The 25,358-nt window shown below is 39.1% G+C and overlaps 3 protein-coding genes across 3 annotated transcripts; all 3 read right to left on the bottom strand.

The window, feature by feature from the left end:
• Positions 1-2,469: 2,469 nt before the first annotated feature.
• LOC140949602 (uncharacterized) lies at positions 2,470-3,957 on the bottom strand. Its single transcript, XM_073398761.1, has one exon. The coding sequence runs from the start codon at positions 3,841-3,843 to the stop codon at positions 2,470-2,472; it is 1,374 nt and encodes a 457-aa protein (XP_073254862.1). The 5' UTR covers positions 3,844-3,957.
• Positions 3,958-9,235: 5,278 nt separating this feature from the next.
• LOC140950498 (melanocyte-stimulating hormone receptor-like) lies at positions 9,236-10,248 on the bottom strand. The gene has a single exon (XM_073399735.1). The coding sequence runs from the start codon at positions 10,083-10,085 to the stop codon at positions 9,240-9,242; it is 846 nt and encodes a 281-aa protein (XP_073255836.1). The 5' UTR covers positions 10,086-10,248; the 3' UTR covers positions 9,236-9,239.
• Positions 10,249-10,825: 577 nt separating this feature from the next.
• LOC140950497 (dorsal-ventral patterning tolloid-like protein 1) lies at positions 10,826-20,932 on the bottom strand. Its single transcript, XM_073399734.1, has 5 exons — positions 20,674-20,932; positions 19,405-19,839; positions 17,733-18,116; positions 13,383-13,844; positions 10,826-11,398 (listed from the first exon to the last, which is right to left on the bottom strand). Exons 1-5 carry the CDS (start codon positions 20,705-20,707, stop codon positions 10,884-10,886), a joined length of 1,830 nt encoding a protein of 609 aa, XP_073255835.1. The 5' UTR covers positions 20,708-20,932; the 3' UTR covers positions 10,826-10,883.
• Positions 20,933-25,358: the final 4,426 nt, after the last annotated feature.

Genomic DNA, 25,358 nt, shown 5'->3' with positions numbered 1-25,358 from the left:
ATTTTAAGAGGTAAACCGTGATTGGCTAAAAAGGTTTTACGTCACGGAAATCGTTTTGCCGCTCGGGTTCGCAGACGCTATTTTTCGGAGGGAGAGAAGCGACGACCGGAAATGCGTCTGCGCTTCGCAGGCTAGAGAGTCCCGTGTGGTAAAAAGATTTCCATATTTTAAAGCTTCTTTTGTTGAAGTTCCGCCTTCGACAAAAGAAAAGCTGCCAACATCACATGTCCAAATTCTAAAGGAAGAGCTTGACTACTGTGCAGGCAAGTACGTTATGTCTGTGTTTTGATCAATATGAATGCGCATTTCGAAGATATGTTAGGCGTTGTCTCATACAATACTATAAAGCATTTTCACATGACGTCACAGCGGCCATATTGGTGTTCCAAAACAATAAAACGGCGGCCATGTTGGTGTTCCAAATCAATCCTGAGGGAGTTGAACAACGCTTTCTTTTGTTCCAATAAATTTGCATAGATGCTGGTCACGTGAGTGAAAACGCTCTGTTGTTCCTGTTCAATTGACCACTCCAGAAAATACCATAACATACCATAATACTCTTTGTTTATCACCCCAAAATTTTGCAAAAGCATTGTTTTCAGTTTCCCTTGGGAATTAAAAAGGCCCCAAGAGAAACTGAAAACAATGCTTATGCAAAATTTTGGGGTGACAAACAAAGAGTATTATGGTATGTCAATAAGGGCCTGAGTTCATATGGAGGTGAGGGACCCCAGATAGGTGAGGTAACATGTGGTGGGTCACCTCACTTAACATGTAAACGTGATCAAATTAAAATGAGGGATTATATGGACAGGCGGGTTACCCCACCTAAGCGGGTTACCTCACCTACCTGGGGCCGGTCCCCCACCTCCATGTAAACAGGCCCTAAGTCGAGCTACAGCTATATTATTTTGTCGTTAACTTTCCACAAATATACCCATAAAAAGATTTTTGTTTTTGTGTCAGAAGATGATTACAAAGTTCAGTCACTAAAAAAAATGCACTACAAAAAAAATTCATGTTGGACGAGTGATGATCATATACAGTCTGATTTCGATAAAAATTTATGACAATTTTTCGGTACTAACTATCAAAACAAATAAACAATGGCGTTATCTTTTCTTTTTGTTTGTTTTTTGTTTTTGTTTATTGTCTTTGTATGGTGGGCAACCTCATCCCACGTATTAACCTTTGTTGATAAATTGATCGATTGATAGCTCAAGCCAAAAGATTAACGTGCCTTTTAAAAGTCATGCATTAAGGCAATTTCAAAAACGTAATAGAACTGAAACGACGTGGGATCCACTTGAGCATTCCGAAGAAGATCTGAACATGGTTCGACGAATACCGGGGACGTGATTTAGTCAACATTTGAGTCTATTTTCAAATTCTCCCCTCCCCCCCCCACCCCTCGAAAACGACAAGTTTTTTTTGAACCAGGGCCGAGTTGTGCAAAGCTGGGTTAAGATGACCCAGGGTTAGTGCGAGATTTGAATTCAGATTTGAAAGTTTAAAAAGCATTTCAGTTTTAATTCTGTCTGTCTACAAGCTGATGATTGGAAGCTCTAAAAATAGCAGAGAAAATTGTCCGAAAAAATGCTTTTTAACACGAGAAAGAGGAACCCGAGTTAAATTTTACCCCGGGTTAAGCGCTAGTCGACTTTCGAACAACTGGGCCCTGGGCGGGTGGAAGGAAAAGGAGGGAGTACTGGGGCGAGAGGGAGTAAGGAACAGTCATTTTGTCAACTTCGTACTCTCCACGGGAGATTTAAGAACGGAGGGTGGTAGATATTATAAAACTCTACCCCTTCCTCTCAGAGAAAGACAATTTTGACATAGTTTTAAGCGATTGAGACTTTTTGTACCTGGCAGGAAAAGCTCAAAACCTAAGCAACGAAGAGAGAGCATAAAAAAATCCGAAAAGTTCGGAACGAAGTTCAAACTTACGTGCGAGCACTTACCGTACGGTGATTGGCTAAAAGCAGAGGCATGTTATTTGTTTCTGCTAAACGTTAAAATTCACGTGAAATCGAGCTCGTGGACGAAGATATACCAAAGGAGAGAAGGGAGAGTGGTTGGATTCAGGAGCCCATGCCCCTGTTGGGCTAAAATATCAATACGAAAATGGTAAGGAGAATTTTTGGGAACGGTTGTAACAAGAAGTTCAGAAATTAGACATTCCCTTGACATTCATCTTCCTTTTGATATCGTTAGTTCTTTATTGTATGTGTCCCTAATTAGTGCCAAGTGGCGCTAAAACGCTTAGACACCTTAATGAAGATTATAATGACGATAATAGTAATGATGATGATGATAATGATGATGATGATGATGATGATGAAGATGATGATGGTGGTGGTGGTGGTGATGATGATGATAATAATAGTGATGATGATGATGATGATAATGATGACGATGGTGGTGGTGGTGGTGGTGATGATGAAGAAACTGGCCCTTTGGTTTTTTTTTTTAAGTTGCTGCTGAAATATGTCTTCCTAAATGTGAATACCGTCCACGGGAACAAACAACGAAATCTTGAAACTTGATGACACCACTACCGTTTAGGTCCATTCTATCAAACAGTTCCCTTAATTTCATGTCATGAAATGGCGCATTTAACTTCTTCATTCCACTTACAAAATCCTCTTTACTGAGCTTGCCACCATCGCGGTCCTTCGATAAAATCTTAAACAATTCGATCAAGCGGAGCCCTCGAGTGCGAACGAAAGCCAAGTAGACATCAAAAACATCAGTCGTATTCTTGATCTCGTCCGATTTGCGCTCTCCCTTTATGCTGATATCCCAGGAACACGTGAAGTATGGCCTTCCTTCCAGCAAAAGTTCAAGCTCTCGGGCGCAATCCTTGTCAAAGACTATATCGTCCATTTGCAACTCTCTCAAAGCGCTCGATAGATTTTTCCTTATTGCCTGCAAGAGAATACAGGCACCAAAGCTTTGGAATGGATTCCGCCCAGTTTTCAAAATTTCTAAGCATTTGTTCGTCCTCAAAAACTTTGCTATGGAAGCAACACCTTTATTGGAGATGCAATTACTGCTGATGTCCAGGACTTTGAGCGTCTGGTTGCACGACAATGCATCTTGCATAGATGCAATGCCATTATCAAGAAGGCCATTCCAGCTAATATTCATCTCTCTGAGGCGAGTATTCATTTTTAATCCCTCAGCCAAGACCCGAGCCCCTTCGACCCGAATGCTGTTCCAACTGATGTCCAGAGTGACTAGGACTGTGTTCCACTTGATGGCCGACCCAAGCAACGACGCCCCTTTGTCACCAAGGTCGTTGTATGACAAATTCAAATATGTCAACGGGGCATCTAACCTAATTGAATTACAAAAAACAACGAAGTTTTTCCCTTGCAAACTACACTTGCTAAGGTTTAGTTCTTTTAGGGTGTTGTTCTGCAGTAGCATATCCCCTAGTTCATCAGTACCTCCTTTGCCAATAGGGTTGCCCAACAGATCCACCTTGACTATATGAACATTTCTTTTCAGCATCTTTGCGATTGACACGATTCCCTTGTCATTAATGCCATTGTCTTGAAGTTGTAAGTTTATTACATTTGAGCATTTTTCCAAAGCTGTGCAAACGGCTCTTGTGCCAGGATTGCCGAGGCCGTAATGGCTCAGGTCTACGCTCTCAGTTAAGCATCGTTTCAAGAATCTTGATGAAGGAAAAACTTCATTATTTTTACATGCCTCGAGGTAAATATCCTGAACTGACTTTCCTGAATTCTCAACCTCGTCGTTTCCGTCGGCGATTTCAAGTTCTTCGAAGACGCTGTCTTCCTCTAAGTCGGTGTCGAAAGATTCATCTGCTTCCATAATTGCTTCCAGATAAGCTAAGCGACTGGGATTTCTACGGCTGACAGTGAATGGAGGACTGGCGTTATTCTTTCCCTCCGGCAGTAGCGATCAAGGGGACCAGAGTTTCTTGTTCAAAACTCTACGCTCTACTTTCAGCAATCACCGGGAATCAGGATAAAACACTGAGTTGCAGTCTAATTTGAATTTGCACAGGCTGCAGAGGCTACTGCTCTAAAGGAATCAGAATTTAAGTTTCCTGTGTCAGAATTGAATGATATTTGGCTCGCAAACGTCAGGTCTCGTGGCTTTCAAGAATGTCTTATCACTTTCATTCATATACGATGCAGTCGATCGGTTCCCCGATCCCTCTTAAAACACTGGTCTGTTGGTCGTGTTTTACTGAAGACGTTTTAACGTTCCATTGCAGATTGTTCGTCGTATCTATCCAGGTATAAAACAATGTAGGTGCAAAGCGAGTGAGCTAGGCCGTAGTCAGTGCTAGTGAATAATGTTACATAAGCGAAATCAAAAGTTCAAGGTCAAAGAGATACTTTGATCGTTTTCACGGAAGGAATTTGTTTTGAATTGATAAATGTCTTCATTAAATTTTTATATTATATTTATATAACAGTGTGCTTATTGCCTAGAGGCAATGCAAACTAAGCCAATTATAAACTGGACAGGTATAAATTTATTAAAAGGAATTTTTTTATTGAGAATACAAAAAACCGAGGAATCACACAAAGGCTGGCTAACCCTAATAATGATCGAATTGAGGATGAGTAATACACAGGGAAGACAGTGTTTACTATCGTGTTTTCTGGAAGCAAGCCAAAACAACAATAATCAATAAAATATTAACGCTCGTGTAAAACTAAAGAAAACATACTTAGGCAAGATTCATCCATTCATATTTGAAAAATAATCACTAGTTCGAGAAGAATGTGTAGGGATCAGTATCGTGTATACTCGTTTCTTTACATGCAAAGAGAAGTCTTTATTTTTAAAACATTTTCCCCCACGCAGTATAAAAAAGAGCTTACCTAGTATACAACAAAACATGCTAGATAAGTTATCCATTCACAGCTAATTAAAAAAAAGTAATATTTAGTTCTAGAAACAGTAATCACCTTATCGGGTTTCCTTTTCATTGCACTGTACGAAGAGGGGCACCCAACGAGAATACATGGCATTGTTAAACGTATTTTAGTATTTAAACGGTAGATATAGGCATATTTTTATCCCCTAAAAATTTTTCATCTGTTCGGATTTCCTAGCGGAAAGTCTAGTGATTCGAAAATTATAGGGATCAAAACTTACCTTTTCGAAAATTTCAGCCAAAAAAAAGGCGCCCGAAAATTCTAGGTGACCTTTTTACGGTAAAAATCCGCTAAAAATTGGCAATTATACTATTTTTGGGGGAGTTCGAAAATCCTAGGAGTGGCAAGCAAGCAGGCGATTTAACAACAAATGCTCCGAAAATTCTACATCTCAAGTCGTCCTCCGAACAGATATTTTCCAAAAATTGTCGTTGGGTGCCCCTGTACGAATCCTTCAAAAATATAATCCTTTTCAAGATAAGGATCAAATTACTTAAGGCTTATTTTCTGGGAGATATCATGAGTATTTAATGATTATCAACCTGGGGGTATTTCCGTAATATTCCCATGTCTCGCTGTGGCCTGTGCTAAGAAATAACGCATAGCTAATTTACGACACCCTTCTCATACTACAAATGCTTTTGATAATCTTTAAGAATACTGCTTCACTACATGTAAAACGTTTATGCTTTTCTAAAATGTTAAATAATGAAACCATCATAGTTGGCACCACGAAAAAGGCGGATACGTTCCTAAATTTTATATAAAAATTAAAGTACCAGTTACAGAATTCCACAGGGGAACGAATAGAACTTTATCATGGGAATTTTATTTACTATCTACCATAAGAATGTTATCATTAGTGATGAGTTGTTAGCAAGTCAAAATTTAACGTTGTATTTTTTATTCTTACAGCAGTATATTGATATCCTCAATATTCACCATAACGCACCTTGTTTATTCCCCAAAGTTGTACATAACTATATTGTCTTCGATTTCTTCTTGCGACGACTGTAATGCCCAGGAGAAATCAGGGGCACCCAAAACATCTGTTCGGAAGATGATTTGAGATCTAGAATTTTCGGAACATTTGTTTTAAAATTTCTTGCTTACCTGCCTCTTCTTAGGCTCGATTTCCGCCGTCTCCCGGGTCCGGTCTTGTGGGCTCATTTTCCCGAACAGGGGCTGGTAATCGAGCCTAGCCTCTTCTAGGATTTTCGAACATAACTGCCCATTTTTAACGGATTTTTACCCTAAAAAAGGTCACCTAGAATTCGGGAGCCTTTTTTCTGGCTAAAATTTTCGAAAAGATAAATTTTGATCGCTATAATTTTCGGATCACTAGACTAGGAAATCCGAACAGATGAAAACTTTTTAGGGGATAAAAATATGCCTATATCTACCGTTTAAATACTAAAATACGTTTAACTAAGCTATGTTCAAGTGGTTTTGAACTATATTCTCGTTGGGTGCCCATGAGAAATTGGAAACAATGGTTCCGTTATGCAAAATTTTGGAGGGTAAACAAGACGCATTATGCCCTATGTGAAAATGACGATTACAGCTAAATTTGTATAATTTTTCTGTAACGTGCTAAAAGAAATAAAGCGAGTATACAAAACTAAATATATTACTATAACATTATAACTTCACAGGAGTTCAGGTTCCTGTCATGCTCTTCAATCAAATGAAATGAGCGCTCTACGAAATACTCTACCAGAATACAAGTATCAACCATAACATTCTGTATAATTGCTGCGAGCCTAGCCAGCAGCAGGGACTGGTATTTCACCCAAATACTATTCCTGTTTTCACATATTTTTTCTGTCACTTGTACAACTCTGTCACTACAAGGAGTTGCAGACATCCGGTTTTATGGGTACGAAGGGTATTAGCGGAATTAGTTTGTTGAGGTCCGAAATCTGCATAAGTTTTCAGATCATAAAAGTGAGAGCCGTGTGCAACAATTACTTTATTATTCATTCAAAATCATTTTTCGAGGGTATTTTCTATTTGCATATTAATTTTGTGTATTCTTGCCAATTAGCCAACTTATACTATGATCATTGGAAATCAGAAAAGACTAAGAATGACTTTCATTAGGAAAATGAAAAACAAAAGCAGAGAACAGGTTTAACAATAAAGGAAAATTAAGGAAAAAATAATTCCGCCACTTTTTAAATTGCTCTGCAGGTTCTCATGTCGGACCATTTTAAGACAGGGGCACCCAACGTCAATTTTCGGAAAATATCTGTTGGGAAGACGATTTGAGATCTAGAATTTTCGGAAAATTTGTTGTAAAATTACTTGCTTGCCTGCCTCTCCTAGTATTTTCGAACATCTAAAAAAAATGGTATAATTGCCCGTTTTTAACGGCCGGATTTTTACCCTAAAAAGGTCACGTAGAATTTTCGGGCGCCTTTTTCTGGCTGAAATTTTCGAAAAGGTAAGTTTTGATCCCTATAATTTTCGAATCACTAGACTTTCAGCTAGGAAATCCGAACAGATGAAAACTTTTTAGGGGATAAAAATATGCCTATATCTGCCGTTTAAATACTAAAATACGTCTAACAATGCTATGTTTAAGTGGTTTTGAACTATCCTCTCGTTGGGTGCCCTAATTTTAAGAAGCTTGGTTAAGCACTGACGGATACATGTGTGCTTTCAAATACCAGGGGCACCCAACGAGAATATAGTTCAAAACCACTTAAACATAGCATTGTTAAACGTATTTTAGTATTTAAACGGTAGATATAGGCATACTTTTATCCCCTAAAAATTTTTCATCTGTTCGGATTTCCTAGCTGAAAGTCTAGTGATCTGAAAATAATAGGGATCAAAACTTACTTTTTCGAAAATTTCAGCCAGAAAAAAGGCTCCCGAAAATTCTAGGTGGCCTTTTAGGGTAAAAATCCGTTAAAAATAGGCAATTATACCATTTTTTACATGTTCGAAAATCCTAGGAGAGGCAGGCAAGCAAGAAATTTTACAACAAATGTTTCGAAAATTCTAGATCTCAAATCGTCTTCCGAACAGATATTCTTCCGAAAATTGTCGGTGGGTGCCCCTGAAATACCTCTTGCCAAACTTGAGACTGTAAAAGAAACAGTTTTTATTCAAATGGAATCTTTGCATTGCAGACAAAATAGATGTTATCATTTTAGGAATCAATTAACATGCATTATAAAACTCTAGGGAGTGGAAACTGAAATTATAACAATAAAAAGCCTACCGAGTCACAGTGTGACATTTGTAGACTGAGTGCATTCCTTTTATGTCAATAACAAGTTTTCTATTTACTATCAAGTCCATTAACTGTTGTTAAACTTTTGCTAATGGTGTTTCACTCATCCATTTTTATAAAATGCAGCTTAACATTCATGGTCACTGCGCCCGTATCTAAGAAATCTTTGAAAATTTTTGTTGCAAGGCTCCGAAATTTGCCAGTTGTCTGGGCGACGTTTTCCTGTTAATTAAACTTCCATCGCTCGTGTATTTTTTTCTAGTTGCCTGTGTAATCAAGATTAATGCTCTTGAGGTCTCTCCTATTTGCTAAATTAACAATTTGTCCGAGGTAGAAAAAAGAAACAAAAACGTTCCCGCCCGATAGCCGCCTTGGTAATAGATATTTCAGACGTCTTGAATAGAACCATTCTATTAAAGCTTAATTTTTGATTGATTTGGGATAGCAGTCTCTTATTAAAAACCTAAAAGGGTGTTCATAAGGGAATAACATTATCCATTTATAGGCTTTCAATTTGTTTTGTTTTTTTAAATAATTGCCTTTAAAAAAGTCTTTTATTTAAGTCATCACCGTTTATCATTCATGACTATTACCTAAAAGCTTTTTTGAAAAAACTCTAGAAGTGACTCCTCTCTCATTTAACTGCTCGTCGCTTCTGACTGTCATTTTCTGGAAACCTGGCATAGCTTTCAAAAGAATATCCGTTTGTTATTTAAACGAAAGTTAAGATGTTTATCAACTAATGTTGGATACTTCGATCATAGATCTAGTGGAAAGAACAGTAAACAGCAGTCCATTCAAGTAGACAGCTGACTAATATTTTCCCGGATTCCCTTGTTGATCCGTTGTTCAGATTGTTTTGAATTCCGGCAGAATTCGACGGAGGCATCTACCGGTTTTTTTTTTTAATTTAACGCTTCATGATGAAAATAACTATGCATTCAAACTGAACATTTTAATTTTTTCCTTACAATTGTTTTAAGCTACTGGAGAACCACTATTTACTTAAGGCAAAATCAGTGTTAAAATGATTTTGTGCTTTCGAATATTGACAAGACTATAGTTGTTAATCAGCTTGGACGTGAGCAAAACCTTTTGATTGTACCCAAAACTGCTTGTCTAACTTCTTTGATCCTCCAGCAGTACAAAAACGGGTTTAAAGACGAGTTAAGGTAAAGGAGGGTTATACTGGTAAGAATGATGGAGACAAAGACGTTATAGGGAATACCATCTAGCTGTGCTAATATAAGACAAATAAGTGATGGGAAATAGCATGCGACTAATGCCATCTGCACCAAAGCTATGCTTACAACAGTCCTTTTATATTGTTCTAAGTTTATTGGAACTCCTCCTGCGTTCGCCATTCCTTGGTGGACATTCTCTTGCACACTGGTTTGATGTTGCCGAAGTTTAAGAACGATTTTCGTGTAACAAAACAGTGAGATAGTAATTACAAAGAGAATTATTAAACTCATGACTATTTTCGTAACGGTCTTTCCTATAAACAAAAATATGACCAATGCACTCACAAAAGCAGTTAACCAGCAACAGGCAACAGCTATACGAACTCTCTTCAGTGTTACAACGTGTCTGTACCTTAATCCCAGCAACAGAGCGAGAAGTCTGTCCACACTGAGGGCAGTTGATATGAGCATCGAAACTCCACAAAAAATAATGGAGAGAATAGCGTTACTGACTATGATTACTTCAACAGTTCTAAAACCATTTAGCAGCATGTAGGCGAAGAGTGGCTGGGAACTAAGACCAACGCCCAGATCAGTGATCGCCAGGCATTGAAACAGCAGTTTAGTTGGCGGATGAAGAGAAGTTACTTTACGAAGAGCAAGCAAGATCAGAGCGTTGCCAAGAGATGCCGTGATGGAGAAAAGAATATTTACGGCTGCGATTATGTCCATTGATAATTCCACAGGTACAGCGAAGTTTAAAGTGATGTTTTCAACATCGGCCGGTGTTACGTTTGCCGTCTCACGACCAACTGTTCAAATTCACTGAGAGGTGCTTTAATCTGACTGCTTCACAAAGAAGGTCTGCCTTAAAAGTGTTCTTTGCCCGCTATCACGTGACGAGAGAGGGGCTTTCTGTTAAATGAATATCGTTTGTTTAATTATCCGAATGTTTTGCACCTCCGCGAAAATTAATTGCAGACTAAAAGCCTTGTATATAAATTTGTTATTTACAGCACATTATCACGTCGCACGAGTTATGCAAACGTCATTTATTTCCACGATTAATTACCTATTAGAACATGTATGTTTAATTTATCAGGAAGCAACGCAAGAAGTTCCTCTGAAAACGTGCCCCTCAGAAGCATCGCAAACTTTTAAGAAATAGTTAAAGGCGTATCAGTACTTGAAACCTGTGCAAAAACGCCATTTTTCTGACAGTTTTTACTTTGGTAAACCTGCTTTAATTCAACATGTTTCTTGATGCGTATGAACAAACTTTGGTAGTTTGTATTTTTAAGCTTTTTGACGGTCTTTGTAATATACAATTTTAAATTAATACTTCTTTGGCTTGATTTGTTTTTCTTTAGCTCTGGTCATCAATATATTTTTCCGAATAACTCGGATCTTTTCTATTTATGTACTCTCAACTATTAGCCAGCTCATTGTTCTCGACCAAAAGCTCATTGTGGTCATTAGGAGAGTGGGGGAGGGGGGTGGGTCTGTACACAGGCAAGTTCCAATACTACTTCAAGGACTTGGGGGCGGAGCAGACGGCTGGGGCCTTTGCTCCCATGGATAGGATTGTCCCGGAGGGGGATATTGCGGAACTTCAACAATTCCTGGGTAGGGTGGTGGTGAGTCGGGTGAACCTGGGTACGCTGGGGGTGGTCCTGATGGTATTTTTTGAAGTGAAGCAGAGTTCATTGATGGACTGAGGTTTACGGAATGTTGCCGTGTTGCCTGAGGGGATAGAGGTGAAGTTTGTGTCCCATAGGATGCAGTAGTGATTGCTCTTGTGGCAGCAAGACTGGTATCTCTTGAATTATTTCTCGTTTCCATTGCGGTAACATGACCGTTATTTCCTGCATTAGCTCTAGTCAACGGCGTGGTAACAGAACTGGTATTTCTTGCATTGACTGTCGTCAAGTGGTTACTTAACGCACGGGCCTTTCTCCGTCTAACGAAGCACACAATGGAGGCAACGAGTGCTATTAGCATCACTACGCCAACACTCAAGCCGATTGCTATCTTCCTTGTCTTCCCTGTCGAAAGCAAAATGATAAAAATTCATGGAATTTGTCAGAGAAGGTGCAGCCTGGGGGAGGGGCCACTGTAAAGTTGAAGGGTAGTTTGAATGGTGTTACGTATGGCTGCAATCACAAAATGACGTAATATAAAAGATTGAAAAGACACTAAGCAATACCCTTTTCTTCATATGGTAGTCTAGAACTACGCGACCGGTTCGCATAAAGTGTCAGTGAAAAGGTTCATCCCTTCCTTTCTCCATTTATAATTTTGTTGTAGCACACGATGAAGATTTTGAGAACTTTTTCGTATCTCTTCAAGAATGTGTTTCGTAAATAGAACAGAGTAGCGACTGCGATAATAGCGATAACCCATCTTTAAATCTTCACTGTGTGCTCTAACAAAATCATAGTTAAGTAACAAGACGACAAACAACAGTTTCAACACCTCCGCCATCATGGGCAATTCGCCATTTTCACATAGACCATAATGCACCTTGTTTACCCCCCAAAATTTTGCATAACCATTGTCTTCGATTTCTCTTGGGACGACTGTAACACCCAGGAGAAATTGGAAACGATGGTTATGCAGAATTTTTGGGGGTAAACAAGATGCATTATGGTCTATGTTAAAATGGTGAATCGCATACTATAGGCAAATGTTATTTCTGACGAATGAGCCCGCGAAGAAGGCAGAAAAAAATATTTTGACAGCACGAGATACAACAGGGCCTCTGTACTAGCCCAGCCGCACCATGGGTAGTTATACCGGGGGTATATAAGGCTGTGTATATCGCGTGTACGTCATCTAGGCTTCTGAACAAGCCTTCCTTTGGTTATTCTTAATTTTTTGTTTTATTTTAGGAGCAGTCTATTCTCGAATACATTGTAAAGTCCCGTATGAAGGGCTTTGATCTTGAGCCTTAGTTCCTACCCAGATTTCCTGCCTGCAGTTTTTCCCTTCGGGGTTTTTTTGGGCAGGTTTTTTCTGGGCCCCGTTTGACCGCATTTGTTTCCCTTGTAAGCGGTAGCTCAGCTCTGCTAGTTTTCAGCTTTTTCCGCGTCTCTTACCCTACGTACTAGTACGGTTATCACAGTTGTGCACCTGTTCCTTCACTGACTTAATATATTTATGATGGATGTATATGAAATAAATCATTGATTTTTAGTGTATTTTGTTTCTATTTATACTTATGTCAGCTGTCCTTGAACTAATTGGCCTACGTGCCTTGTTGGGTACATTAATGAACGATTCTTAGTTTTTTCCCTGTGCTCAGCCTCTGCGTTCCTACAGTGTACCCTGTCCCAGTTAGTCGTTGATCTGAGTTTTAATTAGTTTCCCAGCCTAACTGGCGGCCTAACCGACACTAAACCTGCGTGCTTAATTGGAGGATTCAGGTCGAGATCGACCAGTTGTAGCAGTTCTTTCTTTTGTAAAAGCTAATTTACGAGTGTTGTACATTAGTTATTTACCTACTGCTGTATTAGTTGACATACGTACTTTGCAGGGTTGGCTCTTGCCAAGCCGTCCCAAAATTAAATTATTTGCCTTTATATTTTGTCTGTTGTGTAATGGCGCCAAAAGAGACTGTTGACCAGTACTGACTCCAATAAAAAAAATGTATTCTCGATCGATGATGAAATTCTGGATCGTTTTAATAAATTCTGGATCGATGAAGAAATTCTCCATCGATAAAAAATTCTCGGCAGATGAAAAATGTTCGATCGACAAAAATTTCTCGAACGATAAAAAATTCTCGACCTCCAAAGGAATTTCCATCAGATAACTCTAATTCCTCGCTGGCTTGATCTAAATTTCCTTTCCCTTGATCATCATTTCCCTGAAATTTACCCTGATAACTTGAATTAACTTGGCAAACTAAAATATTTAATAAATCTGGTAGCGCGGACTCCGCTAACTCGAATTATTTTTCGTTTCCCTTCAGCGTTCGAGTTATCGGGTTTATAGCTGCATTTCAGACTGTTTAATTAATCTACCTACCGTTTGATGGATCCACAGCTTTGAAAGTAGCCTCAAAACCGCTGTATTTAATCCCCTTGACCTTGGCGTTTGATGAAAAAATCACCGTCAAACTCCCATTAGTCGAGATAATGGCATCTGGCAATTTGTGATATTTGTCCTTGGTTTTATACAAGAAACCACAGTATTTTTTTCTAACCATTGTGTAGTTCCTCTCCACCCACTGCACCTCCACATAGTCTTCACATTCGTAAGACAGGCATATATGTTTGGCGCGGTCCCAGTCAGTACAGCTTCTAGCAGTATCTATTCTCTTAAAGGTGAGCTCTACTGGCTTTTCCTCTGTTACTTTGATGGACCATCTACAATACAAGTTAGGTGGGTAGTACTTCATAGGGCTCTTTAGCGTTCCCTGATCTCTAGTCAACTGTAGTTGAGGGTTGAGTTTGTTTCCAGGCAAACAAGTCTCCCTCATATAAAGAGCTGAAAAGGAAAACAAAATTCATCATTGCTAGGTAAATATAAAGCGCATTCAAGATAATAAGAGTGTTAGTTCCATTCAAAGGTACCCCAAGCTCACGAACGAGAATCGTTGGTACGTAACAGAAGTATTATAAGAGTCTGTATTGAGATTAAAGCCATCGTAATTTAGGGGGTCAAAAATAGTAATAAAGATACATCAGAATATCTTACCTTGTGTCCTTGTCTAAATTTACGGAGATTTCTGACCTTTTCTTAGCATTTGTGGCCGTTTCAGGGCGATTCCAGCGGGCCCTGAAGGCCAAAAATGCTAAGAAAACACCATAAATTTAGACAAGGAGACGAGGTAAGAAATTCTGATGTATTTTTATTACAATTTTTGACCCCCTGTTACGCAACAACAATTCAAACTCTCGTGAGCTTGGGATACCTGTGGTTCCATTTAGTCGCGGGAGGACTACAGTGGTAGAACGCTTGATCAGTGAAGAGCGGACTCTGGAGTTCGTTTCTCGGGACCGGATCAATACTAAAAATCTACTTAAAATAACTGAGAAATGCAAAAAGCTAGACCTTCGCTTGGCTCGGACATAAAAATAGTGTCCTCAATAGACCTTTTTTATGGCTCCCAATTCAGACCACTTGATATTCTATAGGGAATTTGCCTTTTGTCTTTAACCCTTTAAGCCCCAATATCCACATACAAATTCTCCAAACTGATCTCCATACACTTCCTTTAAGAATTAGTGGAGAGAATTTGATAAAAGATCATGGAATTTTCTCTATGATGATCATTTTATTAATTCTCATAACTTTATCTCTTGACAGTGTATGGATTATTGTTAGGAGAAAATTGTTGTTGGTCACTATTGGGACTTTAAGGGTTAACTTTGCATACATATGCACGTGCATAGGACTTAAAGAAACCTTTCTATGGGCTACCATCACTTGGTCTGCAATAGGAAAACAAAACATACAAGCTAAAAAGGGGCTGTTAGAAATATATGTTGGCAGTTAGTACTTTTGTGCTGAAAACATTTTGAGTGTGACTGACCTTCCTCCACCTGGAAGTGCGTTTTTTTATACAAATTCTTGTACCAAGACAAGAAGAAGAAGAAATAATACTCTTGACTGATGGCAATATTAGCGCTCTTTGCCTCGATACAGTCCTTATTTTTGTGTATTCAAGTACGCGCGAGCAGTCAAACAATAGCTCTGGAGCGAGGCTGAAACGCCCGTGAGGCTGCTCGCGCCTTGCGCTTCGAAATTGCGAAAATCAGTTAGTAGGAATATTTTGGGAATCAAGGGAAAATAGAGCAGAGTGAAGTTAGTAAAAGTGAATTCAGACGAGCACCTTTTGTTAATTTTTTTTTTTTTTTTGGGGGGGGGGGGGGGGGAAGAAAGGGAAGAAAACATGGAAATGGACCTTTCTCCACCTGGAAGGCCTTTACTGACGAAGCTCGATCTCGTGGAATTTAAGGTCAACCGTCAAACTTCACACATGGCAGTGGAAACACGCTTTACGGACACCAGCTTACCGATCGACAGTTTTCTTTTTCCCTGGGAAAAGCCCTTACTTTTTAGTCTAGAATTCAACCGCTAAAGTGGGCGACGGAATCTTTTTTTCTAGAACGCTCAACAGATTCAAGTCGACATTCTATCCTCGCTACCCGGCCTCGCCAGGAGCCCATGGGCTCCTGGCCTCTCTTATTGTCAACTATGTTCTTTAATAAGCCGCTGCATCTTTTTTGAAGGAAAAAAACCTTGGGATGACCCCATTTCAATGTTCGTAGTGCTACAGTTGACGGAATAAGATAATGTCTAGGCCCAGATTTCTGACTACGTTGGCGAAGAATAAGTTCTAGAGATTACTGTTTATGATTAACTACTGTAGAAATGATCGAGTTCTGAGTGCTTTAACTGAGACAGTCAGCAGAATAACGGCTTTCTGACTCTCTAGAGAAGTTTTGTTTGACAATAGTAGTGTCCTGTTTTATTTCTTTAGTATGTTGTTAATATACAGATTTAGCCAGGGCTAAAAGCGAAGCTCTCGATAATATTTATAGTTTGCTCAAACAAAATATAAAATCGTGTAATGCTAAGCGGCGAAGGCAACGAGAACGGCGGAAAAACAACAGTGGGTCTAATAGCAAAAAAGCAGCAAAAAAGTACACTTTTTTGTACATTTCTTTGCCGCTGTTTTGAACGACTGCAACGTGAAACTTCCATAAACTTCCTAGTTAAACATTTATGAAGAAATGTCGTACTTGTTCTTGACCTTTTTTTTTGCTGCCGCTCATTTTCACCGTGGTGGCCGCTAGCATTTCTCATTTTCTAACCGCCGCTACAAAATTTTCATGTTGATCTTCCAACAAAAAATATCTCAATTGTATTGTATCTCTCGCTCTAGCTCTCGGTCGCTCTTTTACTCGTTGAGCGTCGCTGGCCTGTCACCTACTTTCTCTTTTTCTCTGTATTTCTATTTCTCTATATTCCAAATTTGTGGACATAACATTTAATCTAAGCTAAATACTTTAGACAACACGGATACAGAAACAATTTCCGCTTTCCGTTTTCGTCTTTATTGACTCTTTAGTTGTCTCTGCTTCACAAGACGTGGGTGACCATGCAATTCCCGCCACTACAACCTCAAGTTGCATTTGGGTTGCCATACCTGTTGGTTAAGTTATTTTATATCGGTATGTCTGTGGTGCGGACGGACGGGTGTACGGTCACGTGATTACCAAAATTTCTCGGATGGGTAGATTACCACATTTTCTTAGGTTGGGGGAGCTCCGCTATAATAAAATGTTTTTTTTTTCTGACTTCAATACAGACGCCAAGCTAATACGAACACTTTTATTGTTCCCCGGAATTGTTCCCCAGTGGCTTCGTTCTGACAGGATTGGATTGTACTCGTTTCATTTTCGTATTTCTAAAAGTCGAGCATTCACGTCGGTTTTTTTTTAAAAAAAGAACCCGCTTCAGAGTAAGGACACTTTCCATAAGTCAGAACTGGTTGGCAAGACCGGTCATATTGAAAAAAAAGATATTATTATTTTTTTCTTCAACCTATCACTGCCGTGCATACCATTTAGAAATAAAGTGATCGGACTGGAAAGTCCTGATCAGTAGTGGAATTCTCCTGAAGACTGGACTGGTCTGGCCAGGCAGTTCTGACAAATGTGGTAAGCGTCTTGAAACAAAGAAACTCTAGACAGCCAAATTTTTATTCGGTCGTCTGTTTGCGGTCTGGGACTCGGAGACATCTGTTTTACTGTTTAATATCATAGGTGACGAATTACTCCTTAATTTTGGCGCGAAATTTCAGCGTTAATTTGTAATTTCACATGTGAAATTACAAAATTGCCATGGCAACCCTTCCGTACGTCTCAGTGTCAAGATGGCGACGAAGTTTAAAAAAGCCGTGAATGAACATGTCAGGGCACAAAAAGACGCTTTAGAAAACCTGAACTCACAAGAGAACACCAAGAAGGATTCTAACAGGTATTTTGCCGAAAAAGTCTAAAAAATTCTGAACTTTATAAGCCAAATTTAAGGTCTAAACATTTGAGAGAGTGGAGTTCTCGATCGATACGATTCAGGATAAACATGCAAAAATCCAAGATTGCTAACGTAATTCGTCACCCATGATATTAATAGGTAATCAAATGGTATACTCGTGAAATTAGGATTTGGGAAAAATGGCGCAGGAAATTATTCCCTAATTTCACTCGTCACCATTCGATTACACATACTAATTCACCATTTTCAAAAGTCCCAAGGAAAATCAAAGACAATGGTTATGCAAAACTTTAAGGGTAAACAAGGTACATTTATTGTGGTCTTTGTGAAAAAAAGATCAGGACACGATAACAAAAAATTTATACTTACGGGTTGCTTTAAAATGTGCTCCGAGACCGCGACCTTGGTTCCCATCCCTGCCACTAATAAAGAAACTGAATTTAATCCTCATATACCTTCCAGTTGAAAAAACAGAAAACTGGTTACCAAAACTAGCGTTGAAAATCATCTCGTCATGTGCGGACTGGCCATCACGTACTTCCACGCTGCCTTTGGTTCCAAAGGCTTCATATAGTGAATGTTCGAACGTTAGGTTCACCAGATTGCCAGTAGAAACAGAGATCACCCAAGTACATGACCTCATGCCGATTGCGTTTGCATACGGATTGGGGTAATTTGGGCCAAACAGAGTGCCTGAAGAACCATGGACCCGCTGAACCTTACTGTCGAAAAATGGTGGACTGCAGATCGTCTCTGTGTGAATAATAAGAGAACAATTATAAAATGTTCATACTCGGTTAACAAATGAACAACTAAAAGAACCAAAGAACAAGAATCCGAAGCAGTGCGAAATGGCTAGGCAAGGGATTGAAAGAAGGGAGGCGAAGAGGGGCTATAGGAATGACCCTTAATGCACTCCCATATTTGACCTTTACGTGTATGTGCCGCTCAATTTCGTTATTTAGTGCCTTGAACAGGGCATCTTTTTGTACAAGAGGCCTTTTAAGAGTCTTAAGACAGTGTGAATTAAGGTTAGCGATGAGCGGAGTACATTTGTGGTACAATTAATTTTTTTCCCTTAAAAATCTAATTATATTTGATGCTAGTTTGAAAAAATACTAAGTAATTTAATATTTTTTAATAAAGATTATTCTGCATGCAAAAGGAAACGAATCAGAGTCATAAAATAAGGTTTCCTGTCTTAAACAGGCTAGCGAAATGAAAAATGTTCGTCTGAAACAGGATAAGGGTTTGAACAGCACTCCTCTACTCAAACCTTGAGTGTAACCCCACCCCCATCCCCTCCATCCCCGACGAAGAGGGCGACGGCGACGACGACATGGAGAACGGCAAAAAAATGATATGTTTATATTAACAAAAACAACTTTGCACGTGCATCACGCTATTTTGTACATTTCTTTGCCGTCGTTGAACCACTACGACATGAAACTTCCTAATTTCACGAGCCCGCTTTATGGAGTAGGTTAACAAAACACAAAAATTGTCGCTTTCTTTTTTTAAACTTAGATAACGGTAGATACGGTCCCAAAGAAAATTTTGCCAAGATTTGTCAAAATTCAATGAAATTGCATAAGGTCCGTTAAGTATGAAATAGTGCAAATAGACTTTTATTTGACTTTATCGGTTTGTTGTCATCCAAAAATTTTGCTGCCATGTTAACGTGAAGTAACGACTTCTCCTCTCCGTAAGGCCCGGTCTCTACTAAGCCCCCCTCCCGGGGTGGGGGGGCTTAAAAGAGAATTTATGGTGTGTTATGAATTCGAATAATTATATGGAGTAAATTATACTTTTAACTGCGGATTAAACGATGAACGTGAAAGTGAACCTCACAGTTAATAGAGGATGGATTCCATTTCCGGTCAAGCCTGATTTGTTCAGGTTCTTTTTAAACCACTTACAGGTTGTTTATTCAACGGCGAGGAGCACATTCACTTTCAAAATATATTTTAATTAATAAAGCAAAGAAACAAATAAACAATATTAGCTGCCAGAACTGACAACACGGAAACATCAACTACACCTTTTTTGACTGCCGAATAACTGATGTTAAAGCGGCCGCGATAATACTCCTTCCATCGCCAGTAGCCATCGGTCCGCCATCGAAATTTTTGTGAGACCTTGAGCTCGATATACAGAAAGGGTCCAGTGGTGTAAAATACACCATGATCAGGAGAATATGAACGACGATATGTTCCAAGAAGGCGAGATGTCGTTGGTGAACCTCCGTCGTAAAACGAAAGAGAATTTTCACTACCTTCCAATGAAAAGGCGTTGATAACAACTTTAATTATGTAGCCAGGCCCATTTAACAAGTTGCTTTGAATTAACCACGAGCAATTGCTGTCAGTTAGGAAGTAACGATATTGATAGCTGGGGCTTAAGATTCTCCTTTGGTAGAACCTTAACGCGAATTCCAGTGAGGTGTTAGTAGGACATGTCACCCTCAGACTGATATCTGAAAATAAGATTATGAATGACATAACTGTATTCCATCAAGGGAGGATGGATGAAAATGAACATAGGAAAGAAGGGAAAAGATGGAGAGAATGAAACGGAATGACCAAAGAGTGGAGGACGAAAAAAGTCTCGTCAAGATCATTTAATTACTTTTCTCCTCAATGTCGACGCCTTCTAAGCAGATCTAATTTCCTATTAACGCGACGAGTTCACGTTACTCATAGGCTCAAATAATTGCAAAACCGGATGAATAAAACTGGCATAAATAAGCATTTTGAACAAATGGTAATTAGAAGACAGTTACAGATTTATCAATTAAGGTCGGCACCGACGTCAAGAATCTACGAAAATTAATACAACAAGATTAAACGGTCATGATTTTGAACATCAAGTGGAGATTAATTGGTTCAAATTCACTGATAATGTCATGATGCCTTTGAGATTTCGTTTATTTTTGTAATTAATTTGAATTTTTTCAAGCGCAAAAAAAGTACTGACTTCAACTGTAATACAACCTTGTATAACCTTACAGGTTTACCACGTGAGATTCCAACCCCCCTATCAGCACGGAAAAATCGATCTCATAATCCTGAAAATGTTCCGGAGCAACATTAATGTTATAGACACGATTCATACCAGCGGCTGTTTTATGAAATGAGCCAGCGTTAGAGGAGTATACCGTGGGTACAAGTGGACTGCAGCCTCATTCTTAGGTCCCCTTCACGTGCGTCAACATGCGAGGGAAAAAGTGCTCTGGGGAAGAGGTTCAGCAGCAGAAATCGAGCCACGCATAAATAATATATTTACTTATGCCGGTACTTTTTGTACTTACCCTGAGCGAATACAGCTGCAGTCCATATAGCCATAGTTATACCTTAAAAATATCATGGTAACGAGAAAGTAACGTGAGTACCACTAAACTAAGAGACGTTCTTTCTTGTCCTGTCCCACGCATGACGAAGCCCTTAGCTGGAACGCCTGCGTAGGAGGCTAAACTTACAGACACCTCAAAATTCTTTTGTGTTTATATATTCCAGCGTTTTTAATATTTGCCTTGTAAAAAAATCAAAAGAAAACCAACTAAAAAAGCAGAGAAAACAAGCAAGACGTTACTCTGCGAGCAGAGGTTTCTCTCTCGCATGGCTTTTAGCGTTTACGAAGTCGTTCGCGTGGATTGTCAGTCGCATAGTTGGCAAGCCACGACTGACAAGCCTCGCGAACGACCTTGTTAACGCTAGAAGGCATGCAAGAGAGAACAAAACCTCTTCTCGCAGGATATTACTAGGGTATACATGGGTAAAAGGGGTATGCAGTATTACTAGGGTATGCATGGGTAAAAGGGGTATGTATGCAGTATTACTAGGGTATGCATGGGTAAAAGGGGTATGCAGTATTACAAGGGTATACATGGGTGAAAGGGGTATAAAAATATTACTAGGGTAAGGAGATAATATTAGGGCGACTATATGTAGACTACCATGAATTACGTGCCCAAGACGTCAAATACCAACACAACAGCAATAAACCCGGTTTAACTCTGGCGATAATTGAACTTTAACCTTTTTCTTTGACGGCCTTTTGTCTGTTTGGCTCATAGTAATTTTTCTTTTTCTTCACACAATTTATATTGAAGTGACATCTGAGCCCTATCACTTAGTGGCGGTTCCCACAATGTTAACGTACGCATAAGAGGACGGTAGAAAGAAAAGGACAGGGAAAACGTTTGTGTGTAACAAACCTGACAGACCTGTTAAATGCCTGTTTTGTCGTGATCGTCACTTAAAATTATTGTTTTCTGGTCTTTGACAAAAGATCTGCTTTTCGCGTTCCACCCCCCCCATGCGATGCGATTCTCAAATCCCGCATTTATAAAATAGATAGAGACGTCTGGGAACGAGTCAGCTGTAGGACCTCCTCGTCTCTAGCTTAATTACCCCACAAGCCGACAACCTGTTCAAGGGCAATCAAAGACAAGTGTGGAGCCGGGGGAAGGGAAACTCCCTTGTATAGGTGAAACTAAAGGCACACTTCGTGAACGCTTTAAAGAACATAGACAGGCAACAAACAATCCACTCCACGCAAACGCCACAGCAGCAGTCGCTTCCCACTTTAATCAACCTGGACACTCGATCGCAGACATGGACCTTATTCCGCTGGAATTACAACACACCCTCAGCATGTCACGACTTAAGGCAAGAGAAGCTTACCTCATAGATAGAGGCAAAACCCTGTCACCAGACGTTCTGAACCGAAGGAACGAACATTGAACTGTTTCGATTTCTATTGTATAATCATTTACCTGTATATTATTCTATCTAGTATTTATGATTGTAGTAAATTTTTAACCACTTATGTGAATTTTAAATTCAAATTTTTGGAGCCGTTAAAAGATATTTTCTCTAAGTATAGTTCTGGCCCTGAGGAAGGCTACTTTTGTTAGCCGAAATATATGCCTATAATAAATCAGCCCTTTGCCGTATTGCCAGCCCTGCATTCAGTTTTGGTTTCCCTTATTTTAACTATACTGTAGTTTTGTGTCGCTCCAAAGGGTATGGGTTTTGCGCCGATTGCGAAAATTGTCACAAAATAATAAAAGCGATATATTTCTGGAAGTTAACCTATAAATTTAGTGAATTTCTTTTCAAAAGCGGATCTTGTCTGTTTGCCGTGAGCACTTGCTAACTCACGGAGAAACTAGTGGACAGTCAGAGTTTAGCGTAAGACCCGGGTCTTTCCCCTTCTCAGAACAAACGTGGGCCACGCGCAGGTATGTTCGGTGAAAGGAATTATTGCTCTTGCTTTGTAAATTCGTCAGAAGAATAATCTTCAACTTAAAAAACCCTTTAAGCCCCAATATCCACCCACAAATTCTCCAAACTGCTCTTCATACATTTCCTTTAAGAATTAGTTGAGAGAGTTTGATAACAGATCAAAGCATTTTCTCTTAAGTGATCATTGTATTAACTGTCATAACCATTTCTCTTGGCAACATATGGATATTGTTAAGAGAAAATTTATGTTGGTCACCATTGGGACCTAAAGGGTTAAAGCAGTTTGAATATAGCATGAAGTGAATGTCGGTCATGGGTTGTAATTCCAGGCTGTACACCGCATCTTAAGTCACGGGCGCCATGACTATTCAAGGTTTGGCCGTACAGTAAAGCACCAAACGCGACCAGTTTGATTCCCAAATACATATGTTATAAGTTATTTATAATACAGAAGTTACAAGTGGTTGTTTTAGCTCGAATTTATCGATTCAACGGTAGGCTCCGAATTCTGGCAATAGGAATAACTGCTGAAAAAGGAAATCAAAATACCTTACCTAAAACATTTATCCCCGTGGTTGCCATTTATGATTTTGCTTGAGACGATCAATGCAACTTGCTTCAGCCGTACCTCAGTATGTCTGGCAAGTAAGCCCTCTTGTCGTGACGTCACGGACCACAAGGTTAGAGGTCGAGGAAAGTTTTGCATAAAACTACGTAATTGATTCACTTCACTACGACACAAGACGACATTTAGTCTTAAAAGCCAACACAATTGTATGCATTTTCCGAAGATAATGAAGCAAAAGAAACAGAATCTCGGTTTTCTGAATTAATTCTTCGTTTCAAAAAATGGTACGTGACGCTGTATAAAACGTACTCATGTACTCACGTACTCACGTAAGAATTTCTTGCGCAATACTGTTCGCTAGTCAATCAGTTCCTCGTAGTGGATATTACGTCATGTTCCTGAGCATAAGAAGAAAACGAAACAATAAAAAGCCCATTTCCGAGTTGTTCTTAACCTCTTTATTAAAGAAGCTGTGTCGTGAATTCAAACAAAATTTAAACAAAATTCTAACACTGATTAGGAATTGCCACCAAATTGATTGAAACAAAAATACCGGGGTAATAGCTCAAAACATTATTGAGAAGAACGAGCTTACTAGCAACACACAGCGAACACAGCAAAGACTTAGCGGACAAAAGTAAGTTTGGGTTGGCAAACTTGAAGAAGATTGAAACGGATTGAAATTGTGAAATTGTGCATTTGGTGTAATGGTTGGGAAGTATGGCGCGTTTTCAGGGTCAAAAATAAGTGTGTAGTTACCTCACAAACTGAGTTGCCAAATAAATGATTGTCTTAGATGATTGTCGGTTTGTGGCCTGTTTTGACGTGCTGACTTGCGATGGAATCCTTTCGTCCTGTCATGACTTTCAAATCCACACTTCTTACTCGAGTTGATTTGAGAATGGTTTACGGCATGCATAATTACTTTCATTTGAAATCTTTTTGCATACTTTCTATGGAACCAAATAAAGCAATTTCTTAAACACGATTTTTTAAACTCACTCGCATTACTTTTGAAATCACTTTTTTGCGTGCTTACTTGCGAAGGATTATTCGACGATCAATTTCGTAAATACGTGTTTTTTTAAACCATTATTACTTTTGAGATCTCTTTGCGTTCTTACTGAAGAATTAAGTAGCAGTAGGATTATTTTATGATGAAAGCGTATGAAACAATTTCTTAAATACAATTTTTCTCAAATCGTCATTACGTTTGAAATCCGTTTGCATGCTTACTTGCAAAATACGTAAGGGAGGATTATTTGATAAAAGAAACAAGGATCCTTTTTTACATGGGGATTTCGACTCCATGGATATGTTTACCCGCGTCACTGTCGAAAACTCGCTATTGTGCTTCACTGCACCCAACACGAAACGCGACTCAGTGACTCCCAAAATGACTTTTGAATTTGCGAACTTCTACCCAGAAAGGCCCGAAAAGAGTCTGGAAACTCCTCCCCAGTGTCTTGGGGTCATCGATCAAAAATGGCCGCTCGTCGTCCTTGATCATTTTTCTGATAAATGAACTTGACACCTGAGGCAGAGCAATCGCATTTCTTGCAAAACCTTCGTCTACACCTAATAGATCTGATCTAATAGATTGGAACAGGATGTTAACATCTGTAAACCTGAAGAAGACTGGTATGGCCTGCCAAAATATTGTTATAAAAAACAATACACGTTGTTTTAAATCGGCTTTGCAGTAGTCTTTGGACTTCTCGTTCTTGGTTCTTTATATTTTGGCTGATTAGATCTCTTTTCTAGAGATCCAACGTTTACAACTTGCAGGATCTTCGTCTACGGTTTTTGAAATTAATTTAATCCTTTATTATGGCACATAGACGGTAATCACAAGTTAATCAGGTAATGATCGATTTTATTTCAAACTAATTTAAAAGGAGATTATATAATAATATTTTAGGCTTTTTTCGCATTTGCTTACGTTGCGTAAGTAACTGCGATGACCTTCTTTACTTTTATATAATAATAATGTTTATATTGCATGCACTATGCACCAGCCAGTATAGACCTCTCCACATGGTGTCATTAGCCTTATTTTGGGCCCACCCCTAAATCCGCCCTTTCCACCATTTGTATTTGACAACTAAGGGACAGACTATTGGAAAAGTGATGGGTTGTGGGTGGAAAATTCTTGGCCAGCAAGAATTTTTTTTCGGC

Source organism: Porites lutea, chromosome 10, assembly GCF_958299795.1.
Source record: "Porites lutea chromosome 10, jaPorLute2.1, whole genome shotgun sequence".
NCBI lineage: Eukaryota > Metazoa > Cnidaria > Anthozoa > Scleractinia > Poritidae > Porites > Porites lutea.
The sequence above is the reverse complement of the archived record's forward strand: the minus strand, read 5'-3'. Positions and strand labels throughout refer to the sequence as shown.

Bases quoted from the DNA above. Each gene is read 5' to 3' on its own strand.
- LOC140949602 (XM_073398761.1), bottom strand. From the start codon at position 3,843: ATGGAAGCAGATGAATCTTTCGACACCGACTTAGAGGAAGACAGCGTC.
- LOC140950498 (XM_073399735.1), bottom strand. From the start codon at position 10,085: ATGGACATAATCGCAGCCGTAAATATTCTTTTCTCCATCACGGCATCT.
- LOC140950497 (XM_073399734.1), bottom strand. From the start codon at position 20,707: ATGGCTATATGGACTGCAGCTGTATTCGCTCAGG. The intron at 19,840-20,673 runs GTAAGTACAAAA...TCTTATTTTCAG, and splicing joins TGCAGCTGTATTCGCTCAGG to ATATCAGTCTGAGGGTGACA. The intron at 18,117-19,404 runs GTGTAGTTGATG...TTATTCACACAG, and splicing joins TTATTCGGCAGTCAAAAAAG to AGACGATCTGCAGTCCACCA.